We start from the raw sequence: 14,233 nt of genomic DNA on the forward strand, positions 1-14,233 counted from the left end.
CTGTCTATCTGTGTTGGCCCTGCGATGAGGTGGCGACTTGTCCAGGGTGTACCCCGCCTTCCGCCCGATTGTAGCTGAGATAGGCTCCAGCGCCCCCCGCGACCCCAAAGGGAATAAGCGGTAGCAAATGGATGGATGGATGGAAGTCGCACCGGAGTATAAGTCGCACCTGCCGAAAATGTATAATAAAGAAGGAAAAAAACATATAAGTTGCACTGGAGCCCGGCCAAACTATGAAAAAAACTGCGACTTATAGTCCGAAAAATACGGTATATATATATATATATATATATATATATATATATATATATATATATATATATATATATATTTACAGCTCGGCCCGACCAAATTTTTTTTAAATTGTAATTTTGAAGAATTTTTCTGAATGTGCATGAACTATTTCTGTTCAAAATTGTTTGAAATGTCACATGTTAAATGTTTAAATATTAACTGTCAGTTTGCTGTACTGTGCCAACTGTACTACCATAGAGTACGTATTTTCTCTTGTTTCATTGAAAATAAAACAGCAAAGTCCATTTGGCTCTCATCTGTTTTAATATGAGACACAATTGTGTCAAAGACATGATTTTTTTTATTTCAAGCTTGAAATAAGAAATTCTTACTTTGAAAAAGTAGTTTTATACTTGTGTGTGTTGATGACACAGCTTTGCAACACTTGATATTCTAGTTTCAAGCATGTTTTACTCAATATAGGTCATAACATCTCAGCAACAAGCTGTAATATCTTACTGAGATCATTTAGGACCAAAACCCTTAAAACAAGTGAAACACTCTGACATAAAATCTGCTTCGTGAGAAGAATGATCTTATCAGACAGAAAATAAGCAAATATCACCCTTATTTGAGATATTTCATCTTACTTAGATTTCAGCTTTTACACACAATTTTGTAGATTGCACACTCTGTTTAACACGTGGTACTTGGATCTTCGTAGATCAGGCCCGTACTGTGTTAAAAGTGGTTGCTGGAATATGAGAGGTGAGATACTGTATCTAAATCCTTAAGTCACTTGAATGATGATGTGTCCTTGCTTTTAGGGGATGTCATGGGACCAACCCTTAACAACCTAGACAAGTTGCTGCGACTGCCTTTCGGGTGTGGAGAGCAGAACATGATCCACTTTGCACCCAACGTCTTTGTGCTCAAGTACCTGCAGAAGACCAGGCAACTCAGCCTGGAGGTGGAAAATGAGGCTACTGATTACCTGTTGCAAGGTAAGACTCTTGACCCACTTGACCATTCGGTCTCATATTGCATCGTTTCATTCAAATCTGAGCATGAAAATTAGCCAGGGGTATGACAGAGGTCTCCCTTCTGCCCGTGAGGATGCGGTCCATTTCCTGCTGACCTCCCAGCGGTTAGGTGTCGCATCTGTACAAACTTGGGGAAACGGGGACGTCAGTTCTCAGAAAGCACCTCTCAACAACTCAAATCCCTCGTTGGCCTGCTGCGCAAAAAGAGCAGAAGGAAGGAATTCTGTTGTTGAGTTTTCCGGAAATGACAGCAGTGGAACTGAGAACTTTGACCTTGTTGGCAATGAATACTCTGGATTAGGGACTGCCACGTGGTGTTCAGTATGTTTTTACCCACAGCACCCCTAACCAGTCCTCCTCCGTCTATATTGTTGAAGTTGCAAACCTTTTTTGCAACTACTCACACTCATTAAAGACTGATAGAATGTAAAACCATGGAGAAAACTACAGTAGATCACATTTGGCAAGGAATTATTGAAGGAATCCCTGGTCATTTCTACAAAACGTACATATGTTGGCCTGTTTAAACAGCGCATAATTTATAACGTTCAATAAAACCTCCAAAGTTGAGCGCAATCTATTAATTTAACCACCTTTTAATTTCATAATAAATCACCCTATAGAAAATAATAGAAAAAAATGACCTATTCCATGGTAAAGCCTTAATAAAAGACTTAACATTTTTAAAAGTAACATGTTTAACTACCGTATTTTCCGCACTATAAGGCGCACCTAAAAACCTCCAATTTTCTCAAAAGCTGACAGTGCGCCTTATAATCCGGTGCGCCTTATATATGGACCAATATTGAGCCACAACAGGTCTTGCAACTACGGGATGCATAAGGTAACCCCAGCCTCTACTGTAGGGTCTATTCTATGCGCCTTAAAATGCGGTGCGCCTTATATTTGAACCAAGTTTTAAACTATTCATTGAAGGTGCGCCTTATAATCCGGTGCGCCTTATAGTGCGGAAAATACGGTACTGTTAATAGCATGAACCAGTCACACTTAAAACAATCATTGATGCATGTAAACATAAATGACTTCCTCTTTTTTTAATTTTATTAATATTGTAATATTAATATTCTTACCAGAACTAAATGCCAGCTAGTGACCTACATACCCAGTCAGTGGAGCATTTTAGTGTCAGTAACATCCCAGATAAATGGAAAGGCAATAAATCATGCAAGTTAGCTTTAATGGCAGAAGCTGCAAGACAGCAACAAATTCCCATGCAAGTGTAAATAAAAGTGAACCTATGTAAAACCATAGCAATAGTAAACCTTAACTATTTATTGGTGATGTAAATCCTACAATTGATTCTTGGGGTGACGATTCAATGCAAAATTGATTCTTAAATCAAAGCGATTCTCGCAATATATTATCTGTTATAAAAATTAGAGTTGTCCCGATCGTGGGATCGGATCGTGCCGATATTTTCCTTTTTTAACTGATTGGTGATCGGCTGATGACCTGCTGAGCTCAGCCAATCTTTACCACAGATGTGTCGCAGTTAGGGCTGCAATAATTAATCAAGTAAATCAAATAATTAAATTGGAAAAAACATTGATTTGTATTTTGTTGTTTGGATGATTTGTTTAATGAGTAAAATAAGCGCAAGACTTCCCCAATGGAGTGCATATGAGAGCGGTCCACCTATTGGTGATATAGCTTGCTGATGTGTGTGCATGTGGGTGGCGGGGACATCAAAGTGCAGACAAACAGAGGTAACTCGAAGAAAAACAACGAGAGAGTGGTCGACAGTGAGAAGAGGAGAGAAGTTGTCAAAGATTTTGCGTTCATTTATTTTTCAATAGTATTGGGACACTTAGGACTAAAACTGGACAAAAGTATTGGGACACTTAGGATTAGAACTGGACAAAAGTATTGGGACACTTAGGACTAAAACTGGACAAAAGTATTGGGACACTTAGGACTAAAACTTGACTAAAGTATTGGGACACTTAGGACTACAACTTGACATAAGTATTGGGACACTTCGGAATACCACTGGACAAAAGTATTGGGACACTTAGGACTAACACTGGACAAAAGTATTGGGACACTTACGACAAAAAACTGGACAAAAGTATTGGGACACTTGGGACTAAAACTGGACAAAAGTATTGGAACACTTAGGAATAAAACTGGGCAACACTATTGGGACACTTGGGACTAAAACTTGACTAACGTACTGGGACACTTAGGACTAAAACTGGACAAAAGTATTGGGACACTTAGGACTACAACTGGACTAAAGTATTTGGACACTTAGGACTAGTTTTTCTTGTTCTTGTTATTACAAAAATATTTTTTGTGCCAATTTTGTTATTGTTTACAACGTCAGGGACTATGTCTTGGGATACAGGCAGCCTTTAAGGGCTAAACACAAGGGATTTAAATGGGAGGCAATTGTAATTTTTGCTTTTATTTAGTTATTGAGCATTCGTCACTTTATTGAAAAAAACTGTATGTAGCATTCAATACCACACATTTAATCATCATCATCTGATTGACAACAATAGTAGCAAAGTGTATTTATAAAAAAGTATGATTTATAAAACATTTTATCAGGATTACTTAACTATAGTAACTTACTATAAAACATTTTCAGTTCTATGATCAATTGTCAAAGTAAAGGGTCAGGACTCGAAATCGGATTGGATCTGATGCCACAAAATTGGATCAGGATTGGAGGCCAAAAATGTTGATCCCTAATTAAAATGATAATAAAACCTTTTCAAAAGATCACAGGTTAAAAAAAAAAACTTTCCTGAGCACTGTATAACGGATAAACCACAGAAACATTGACTATATATATATATATATATATATATATATATATATATGTCTTAATAAGGTTATCCAAAAAATAGTGCTCGATACCGTAGTAGAGCGCAATAAATCTCCTGATGATTGAGGGAACCCCCCCTCATGAAACAGGCCTGTAGAGATGAAATAGTCTTGTGATTTTTTTTCCCACACATACATATGTATGTATGTATGTATGTATGTATGTATGTATGTATGTATGTATATATATATATATATATATATATATATATATACGTATGTATGTGTATGTATATATATATATACGTATGTATGTGTATATATATATATATATATATATACGTATGTATGTATATATATATATATGTATATATATATATATACGTATGTGTGTATGTATGTATGTATATATATATATACATATATGTATGTATATATATATATATATATATATATATATATATATATATATATGACATGCACTATAAGTATTGTTTATTTCTGAATTTCTGAAGAAGAAAAAAATGTTGAAGAACAAGTTGTGTAATTTTGTGATATCATTGCCATAAAGTATAAAAAAAACAACAACAACAACAAAAAAACTTTATCTTGGCTGCTGACATATGATGTATAAGCACAGCAAGTAACCGCAGAGATGGCCTGAAAAACATATTTTTTTAAATTGACTCATTTAAAAAAAAATATTACGTGTGTGTATATGTATATAATTAATACACAGGTACATACATGCATACATATATATATATATATATATATATATATATATATATATATATATATATATATTTATTTTTTTTTTTTCTTGTTTTTTAATTCTTAGATTTTTGAAAATTATGATTAAATTTCAAATCTGAATAAATACATTTTTAGCACCCCCGACTATGCTGATGATAAAGCTAAAAAAAAAGCAAAACGACGAAAGACAAGACTTTTTTGTGTTTCGTGAGTAATTCTGACGTTTTATGTGACAAACTATTATGTTGGATCCACTATGGACTGGACTCTCACAATATTATGTCAGACCCACTCGACATCCATTGCATTCGGTCTCCCCTAGAGGGGGGGGGGTCACCCACATATGCGGTCCTCTCCAAGGTTTCTCATAGTCATTCACATCGACGTCCCACTGGGGTGAGTTTTTCCTTGCCCTTATGTGGGCTCTGTACCGAGGATGTCGTTGTGGCTTGTGCAGCCCTTTGAGACACTTGTGATTTAGGGCTATATAAATAAACATTGATTGAAACTTTGAAATTAGTTTTTTGCCAAATATTTTGGTCAAATTTGTGTGACCTCGGGTTCTTTTATAGCTTTTGGTGAATGAGCAGCTCTACTAATACAATGATATGTATGTTATACGACCTAATCACATGAATTCATGATATCATTCCCTCCTTACTCTCATCCAGGCTATCAGAGACAACTGACCTACAGGCGTCAGGACGGATCCTACAGCGCTTTCGGAGAGCGGGACTCCTCTGGCAGCATGTGGTAAGTCGCGGAAACTCAATGCGGTCAAACTTTGTTTAGCTGAGGCCATATTCTTCTTCTCTTAGCGGGACACACGCAGTGAAAGTTTCAACAACTTCCCAGCACACAAACACCAGTGTGGCGTTTACGCTCGGTGGGGTCATGCACACAGAGAACCATCTTGTAATATTTATAAGAATGACATCAATGTTCTCAATGGGGGGCGGGCTCCAGCGCCAGTTTGGGGACCTATTGTACATCCAGAGGATTTATGTTTCAAGGTGGATATAATGATATATGATACAGCCCACATTGTAAAACAACGGGCTACATAAACAACCGAGAATCAGAAACAAACTGCATAATTGGTTCCTGGAGGTAGGCAAAAGTGTCAAGATTTATTTGCACTTAAGCGGTATTCGTGACACACGGCGGACCCATGCTGCTCCTGGAGACAGAGTTTTAAGTTGTCTGGAGCCACTTCACAAAATGCCACTTTTTTGGCCCACAATATTGAGGAATGACTCACCACCAGGATATAACTGCCATGGAAAGCCTGACCTCTTCCCCTGATGACTGGAGCGGATACAAGCAGGGTTTTCTTTTTCTTAACTCCCAAGGCAACCAGTGTTGGTTGTGGGCATAACACAGATGGTGCACGTACAGGTAACCCTTTTACCATGCCCTATGAATCCATCAACATGAGCCCTGCATGCAAGAGAAAATGTTGTTATCCAGCAGAAAAAAAAAGATGTGGGGTTTTTGTGCACATGCAACACAGTGCTAACATTTTACAGCTGGTAAACATGAAACTGGGTGGTACAAAGCAGTATAAATATGAAAATAATGTGCACAGTATATGTATTACAAGAATAATGTTTTTAGAGTTTGAGCACAAAAGCAAAGCCTTTGCGCAGGCCCGTTTGTATCTGGTGTGTTTAAAACCTCAGCCAAGAGGTTATGTAATCATTGGTTAGTTGTGTATGTATTTAGCAAAATAACTCAAAAAGTTATTGACGGATATTTATGACACTTTCATAGAGAACTGATTAGATTTTGTCATAGATCCAGATAGTTTCTCCTACATTACTTTACCTTTTCACTTCTGTGTGTGTAACATATGCGAGTGGGCTGCAGAGACAAAGATAATAGAGACAGACAAGAGTTGTTCACCTTGTTTTCAGAAAATGCGATAGTGATTACAATTTGGGGCTGATGCGGATCTTTCTCGGGATTCAGGGCTTTTTTACTCTTGTGAGATTGGGCCTGGCAGAGGTCTGTGTTCTCTGAGTGCGTTTTTAGTTTTTTCATAATTTTACTGCTTTCCCCCCCATAAATACACAACTACTTGAAAAATAATAATGAAGAAAAAATTATAAAATTAAAAATAAATCACATGTACAAACCCCGTTTCCATATGAGTTGGGAAATTGTGTTAGATGTAAATATAAACGGAATACAATGATTTGCAAATCCTTTTCAACCCATATTCAATTGAATGCACTACAAAGACAAGATATTTGATGTTCAAACTCTTAAACTTTTTTTTTTTTTTGCAAATAATAATTAACTTAGAATTTCATGGCTGCAACACGTGCCAAAGTATTTGGGAAAGGGCATGTTCACCACTGTGTTACATCACCTTTTCTTTTAACAACACTCAATAAACGATTGGGGACTGAGGAAACTAATTGTTGAAGCTTTGAAAGTGGAATTCTTTCCCATTCTTGTTTGATGTAGAGCTTCAGTCGTTCAACAGTCCGGGGTCTCTGCTGTCGTATTTTACGCTTCATAATGCGCCGCACATTTTCGATGGGAGACAGGTCTGGACTGCAGGCGGGCTAGGAAAGTACCCGCACTCTTTTTTTACGAAGCCACGCTGTTGTATCACGTGCTGAATGTGGCTTGGCATTGTCTTGCTGAAATAAGCAGGGGCGTCCATGAAAAAGACGGCGCTTAGATGGCAGCATATGTTGTTCCAAAACCTGTATGTACCTTTCAGCATTAATGGTGCCTTCACAGATGTGTAAGTTACCCATGCCTTGGGCACTAATGCACCCCCATACCATCACAGATGCTGGCTTTTGAACTTTGCGTCGATAACAGTCTGGATGGTTTGCTTCCCCTTGACACAATGTCGAATATTTCCAAAAATAATTTGAAATGTGGACTCATCAGACCACAGAACACTTTTCCACTTCGCATGAGTCCATCTTAGATGATCTCGGGCCCAGAGAAGTCGGCGGCGTTTCTGGATGTTGTTGATAAATGGGTTTCGCTTTGCATAGTAGAGCTTTAACTTGCACTTACAGATGTAGCGACGAACTGTATTTAGTGACAGTGGTTTTCTGAAGTGCTCCTGAGCCCATGTGGTGATATCCTTTAGAGATTGATGTCGGTTTTGAACCTTTTGATGATATTATGGACCGTAGATGTTGAAATCCCTAAATTTCTTGCAATTGCACTTTGAGAAATGTGTTTCTTAAACTGTTTGACTATTTGCTCACGCAGTTGTGGACAAAGGGGTGTACCTCGCCCCATCCTTTCTTGTGAAAGACTGAGCATTTTTTGGGAAGCTGTTTTTATACCCAATCATGGCACCCACCTGTTCCCAATTCGCCTACACACCTGTGGGATGTTCCAAATAAGTTTTTTTGAGCATTCCTCAACTTTATCAGTACTTATTGCCACCTTTCCCAACTTCTTTGGCACGTGTTGCTGGCATCAAATTCTAAAGTTAATGATTATTTGCAAAAAAAAAAAAAGTTTATCAGTTTGAACATCAAATATGTTGTCTTTGTAGCATATTCAACTGAATATGGGTTGAAAATGATTTGCAAATCATTGTATTCCGTTTATATTTACATCTCACACAATTTCCCAACTCATATGGAAATGGGGTTTGTATATACAGGTAAAAGCCAGTAAATTAGAATATTTTGAAAAACTTGATTTATTTCAGTAATTGCATTCAAAAGGTGTAACTTGTACATTATATTTATTCATTGCACACAGACTGATGCATTCAAATGTTTATTTCATTTAATTTTGATGATTTGAAGTGGCAACAAATGAAAATCCAAAATTCCGTGTGTCACAAAATTAGAATATTACTTAAGGCTAATACAAAAAAGGGATTTTTAGAAATGTTGGCCAACTGAAAAGTATGAAAATGAAAAATATGAGCATGTACAATACTCAATACTTGGTTGGAGCTCCTTTTGCCTCAATTACTGCGTTAATGCGGCGTGGCATGGAGTCGATGAGTTTCTGGCACTGCTCAGGTGTTATGAGAGCCCAGGTTGCTCTGATAGTGGCCTTCAACTCTTCTGCGTTTTTGGGTCTGGCATTCTGCATCTTCCTTTTCACAATACCCCACAGATTTTCTATGGGGCTAAGGTCAGGGGAGTTGGCGGGCCAATTTAGAACAGAAATACCATGGTCCGTAAACCAGGCACGGGTAGATTTTGCGCTGTGTGCAGGCGCCAAGTCCTGTTGGAACTTGAAATCTCCATCTCCATAGAGCAGGTCAGCAGCAGGAAGCATGAAGTGCTCTAAAACTTGCCGGTAGACGGCTGCGTTGACCCTGGATCTCAGGAAACAGAGTGGACCGACACCAGCAGATGACATGGCACCCCAAACCATCACTGATGGTGGAAACTTTACACTAGACTTCAGGCAACGTGGATCCTGTGCCTCTCCTGTCTTCCTCCAGACTCTGGGACCTCGATTTCCAAAGGAAATGCAAAATTTGCTTTCGTCAGAAAACATGACTTTGGACCACTCAGCAGCAGTCCAGCTCTTTTTTTCCTTAGCCCAGGTGAGACGCGTTTCGCGCTGTTTCTTGGTCAACAGTGGCTTGACACGAGGTATGCGGCAGTTGAAACCCATGTCTTTCAAGCGTCTCTTGGTGGTGGATCTTGAAGCACTGACTCCAGCAGCTGTCCACTCCTTCTGAATCTCCCCCACATTTTTGAATGGGTTTTTTTTCACAATCTTGACCAGGGCGCGGTGATCCCTATCACTTGTACACTTTTTCTGACCACAGTTTTTCCTTCCCTTTGCCTCTCCATTAATGTGTTTGGACACAGAGCTCTGAGAACAGCCAGCCTCTTCAGCAATAACCTTTTGTGTCTTTCCCTCCTTGTGCAATGTGTCGATGGTTGCCTTTTGGACAGCTGTCAAATCTGAAGTCTTCCCCATGTTTGTGTAGGCTTCAGAACTGGACTGAGAGACCATTTAAAGCCCTTTGCAGGTGTTTTGAGTTAATCAGCTGATTAGTTTGTGGCACCAGGTGTCTTCAAAATTTAACCCTTACACAATATTCTAATTTTGTGACACACGGAATTTTGGATTTTCATTTGTTGCCACTTCAAATCATCAAAATTAAATGAAATAAACATTTGAATGCATCAGTCTGTGTGCAATGAATAAATATAATGTACAAGTTACACCTTTTGAATGCAATTACTGAAATAAATCAAGTTTTTCAAAATATTCTAATTTACTGGCTTTTACCTGTATACAGTGTTTCCCCCAGAAAATGTGTTAGTTAAGGTGGTGTCTCTCCAGGAGGAGAGAGGGGGTGGGTGGGTGTAAGGAACAGTGTAACTCGGCCTGTCGCCATCACGTCTCCATCTCATCGCTGCCACCACAGCCTGGGGGGGGCAATAGACTACAGACTGCGGTGAAGTAGACCGGCTTCGTCACGTGAGGAAGTGGTAGACTTTTTTTATCCTGAGAGGACAAGAAGCTTTCGCCAAGTCCAGATCATAACATTCCACCACTAAGACTTTTCAATCTGGATTTTTATCTCGGGCAACTCCCATGCATTTGTCTTGAAAACCAAAAGCCTACAATTTTTGGTTGTGTTTTCCACTCCATATGCTGAATCTGAATGCCGATATACTATACATATCTCGATATTTTGTCCGTAAAGTAAAAACAATACACAAAACAGTCCTAGTTACCTGAGATACTAAGTCTGTCATTATTATGACTTAGTAAATCAATATAATGACTTACTAAGTCATTATATTGACTTAGTAATATATCCATCCATCCATTTTCTACCGCTTATTCCCTTCGGAGTCGCGGGGGGCGCTGGAGCCTATCTCAGCTACAATCAGGCGGAAGGCGGGGTACACCCTGGACAAGTCGCCACATATAAGTCAATATAATGTTTGTTGTTAAGGCTCCGGCCACCTTAACAACAAAGCGCTGCGGGAAACCCTGATATATATGACATTATGTTCTTTACAAGTGTATGTAAACTTTTTACCACGACTGTGTGTGTGTATATATATATATATATATATATATATATATATGTATGTACTGTATTGCCACTGTATTTTTTTTTTTTCTTAAAAATGCAGTGGCACCCGGTATACAAGTTACATATACAGGTCTGTGAGGCAGCGTGTTACTCGTATTGTGAAACAGCGTCACCCATTTAAATAAATTGGTGCTTGACCACCAAAACGACACAATTTTAATCATAAAATGCCTTTTAATAAGAAAAACCCACATTTAGGTTAGAAATATTGCATGACAAACGATACAATAAAATGTACCACAAACCATAACAGTAGGTTTATGAAATAATGTAGTAATAATGTAGAACTTCGATGCTATCTCCTTCAAACTGTTTCTCCGTCACAATATAACTTACTTTGCCAATTATTATTTATTTATTTTTTATTGTTCTTACTTATGGAGTATATTGTGAATAAATTGAGAACAGGAAGTGAACAAAAGTTTTAGCAACTGCTATGTAAAGGTAAAAGGGGTAGGATTCAATAAACTCTGCTTCTTCCTACTCCTTTTTGAACATGTTGAATAGAGAAACTGGAAATTGTGATGTATCATGTATGCATCCATGTTCGAAATAAACTCAAACTCAACTCAACTCAACACACGCCATCAGCAGCTCCTCCATATTTTCATGGATAAATGTCTGCCGTTTGGAAATTATTTTAATGTCCATGGCTGACATAATCGATTTTTGCTTCAGTATGGCGCAGACTAATTGTGCTACGCTCCAACTGCCAGCTGCAATTCAGCTACACAGTTGGTCATGTTTTGATGATTATTTTCTTTAATTTGATTTTGATTTGATTTTTATTAAGGATCCCCATTAGCTGGTTGCCTCAACAACCCACTAGTCTTCCTGGGGTCCACAGTTCAATACAATTACAAGTAAAAGCATTTAATTATAACTACACAATACAGAAAAAAAATAAAAAAATAAAAGCATCAATAAGAAAACAAGCAAACAATTTACAGTCACAGAATAATAATTACCATATAAATATAACTACACAATATAAAACCAAACAAATCATCAATATTACTCACTTCTTCTGAGCATTGTCCTTTACACCTATTTGTCTTTGTTTCCATGGTTGGAAAAACTAAATTTAGTCAATCTCTATTAATAAGCTAATGCGGGTATGATGGGATATTATGGGGTTCCCTGTTTATTAAGCAATCTAATGCAAAAGCTCGTATCCCAAAAATACTCGTAAACGTGGGCACTTGTAAGCCGAGGTACCACTTTATAGAACTTTTTTATTAGAAAATATACTGTACTTAATTCTCACAAGATTACAACTTTTTTTCTTCTAAAATACACACCTCATTTACAAAAATATACAATACAACTTTAGTGAATTGATAACTTTCTTCTTGTTGTCCCTAATACTTTCTTATTAGTTGACGATGAACCCAAATGTTCATCTATATAAATCAGTAATGTAATAATCTGAGACATTAGCTACTTTTGAACATGTTTTTATAATGGAGTCGAAGTGGTAGACTTCTTTATCCTGAGAGGACAAGAAGCTTTCGCCAGGTCCGGATCATAACATTCCACCACTAAGACTTTTCAATCTGGATTTTTATCTCGGGCAACTCCCATGCATTTGTCTTCAAAAACTGTTCATATTTACACTTTGAAGTGTGCATTTGGCTTGGGTTGATCCAGGGAGGGGATTTGGATGCAGAAAGCGAGAAAACAGGCAAAGTATGAGCGCACTACTTCCTAGCCAAAACACAAAGAGTTATGCAAAATTATATTTACACTTTCTCGAACCGCACTTTAGGGCAGAACAGTTAGAACCTGTGACGTTCTTAAAAATGTCAAACTCTGACAGATTTGTGGCTTCATCCCTGCTTCCAACCAAATAAAAATATTTTTGATTTTATGAAGACATTAGAAAAAGCTCGCATTATAAGAAGCCTTTTCTTGGATTGAGTCTACCAGTGTTTGTTTATGTCTGCATCTTTATCTTTGTGTTTTGTTATGACCACTATTGTGCCACATCCTTCTGTAGTAGGTACATGTGGGTATGATTTTTGTTATGGCTTGTTTTGCTGTCGAGCTGTTTACCAAAGCCTCGTAGCCTTCAACCCCTAATGGGAACACGATGCTCATTGAATTCCAAGTTTGATCATGTACTGGTGATGGGTAAATGACGCCTCAGTGAGTGTTTGTTCTTATATGTATATATATATATATATATATATATATATATATATATATATATATCCATCCATCCATCTTCTTCCGCTTATCCGAGGTCGGGTCGCGGGGGAAGCAGCCTAAGCAGGGAAGCCCAGACTTCCCTCTCCCCAGCCACTTCGTCCAGCTCCTCCCGGGGGATCCCGTGGCATTCCCAGGCCAGCCGGGAGACATAGTCTTCCCAGCGTGTCCTGGGTCTTCCCCGTGGCCTCCTACCGGTCGGACGTGCCCTAAACACCTCCCGAGGGAGGCGATCGGGTGGCATCCTGACCAGATGCCCGAACCACCTCATCTGGCTCCTCTCGATGTGGAGGAGCAGCGGCTTTACTTTGAGCTCCCCCCGGATGACAGAGCTTCTCACCCTATCTCTAAGGGAGAGCCCTGCCACCCGGCGGAGGAAACTCATTTCGGCCGCTTGTACCCGTGATCTTGTCCTTTCGGTCATAACCCAAAGCTCATGACCATAGGTGAGGATGGGAACGTAGATCGACCGGTAAATTGAGAGCTTTGCCTTCCGGCTCAGCTCCTTCTTCACCACAACGGATCGATACAGCGTCCGCATTACTGAAGATGCCGCACTGATCCGCCTGTCGATCTCACGATCCACTCTTCCCTCACTCGTGAACAAGACTCCGAGGTACTTGAACTCCTCCACTTGGGGCAGGGTCTCCTCCCCAACCCGAAGATGGCATTCCACCCTTTTCCGGGCGAGAACCATGGACTCGGACTTGGAGGTGCTGATTCTCATCCCAGTCGCTTCACACTCGGCTGCGAACCGATCCAGCGAGAGCTGAAGATCCTGGCCAGATGAAGCCATCAGGACCACATCATCTGCAAAAAGCAGAGACCTAATCCTGCACCCACCAAACCAGATCCCCTTAACGCCTTGACTGCGCCTAGAAATTCTGTCCATAAAAGTTATGAACAGAATCGGTGACAAAGGGCAGCCTTGGCGGAGTCCAACCCTCACTGGAAACGTGTCCGACTTACTGCCGGCAATGCGGACCAAGCTCTGACACTGATCATACAGGGAGCGGACCGCCAAAATCAGACAGTCCGATACCCCATACTCTCTGAGCACTCCCCACAGGACTTTCCGAGGGACACGGTCGAATGCCTTCTCCAAGTCCACAAAACACATGTAGACTGG

The 14,233-nt window shown here is 39.2% G+C and overlaps 1 protein-coding gene across 2 annotated transcripts in view; it reads left to right on the forward strand.

Moving 5' to 3' along the window:
• Positions 1-14,233, forward strand: part of cpamd8 (C3 and PZP like alpha-2-macroglobulin domain containing 8) — a 139,367-nt gene that overhangs the window by 78,777 nt on the left and 46,357 nt on the right. For both annotated transcript variants that reach the window (XM_061977879.1, XM_061977880.1), the window contains 2 exons: positions 1,062-1,238; positions 5,498-5,579. In XM_061977879.1, the coding sequence (XP_061833863.1) occupies positions 1,062-1,238; positions 5,498-5,579 (259 nt within the window). The remainder of the gene's footprint in view (positions 1-1,061; positions 1,239-5,497; positions 5,580-14,233) is intronic.

Source organism: Nerophis lumbriciformis, linkage group LG18 (genome assembly GCF_033978685.3).
Source record: "Nerophis lumbriciformis linkage group LG18, RoL_Nlum_v2.1, whole genome shotgun sequence".
In the NCBI taxonomy this organism is placed as follows: domain Eukaryota; kingdom Metazoa; phylum Chordata; class Actinopteri; order Syngnathiformes; family Syngnathidae; genus Nerophis; species Nerophis lumbriciformis.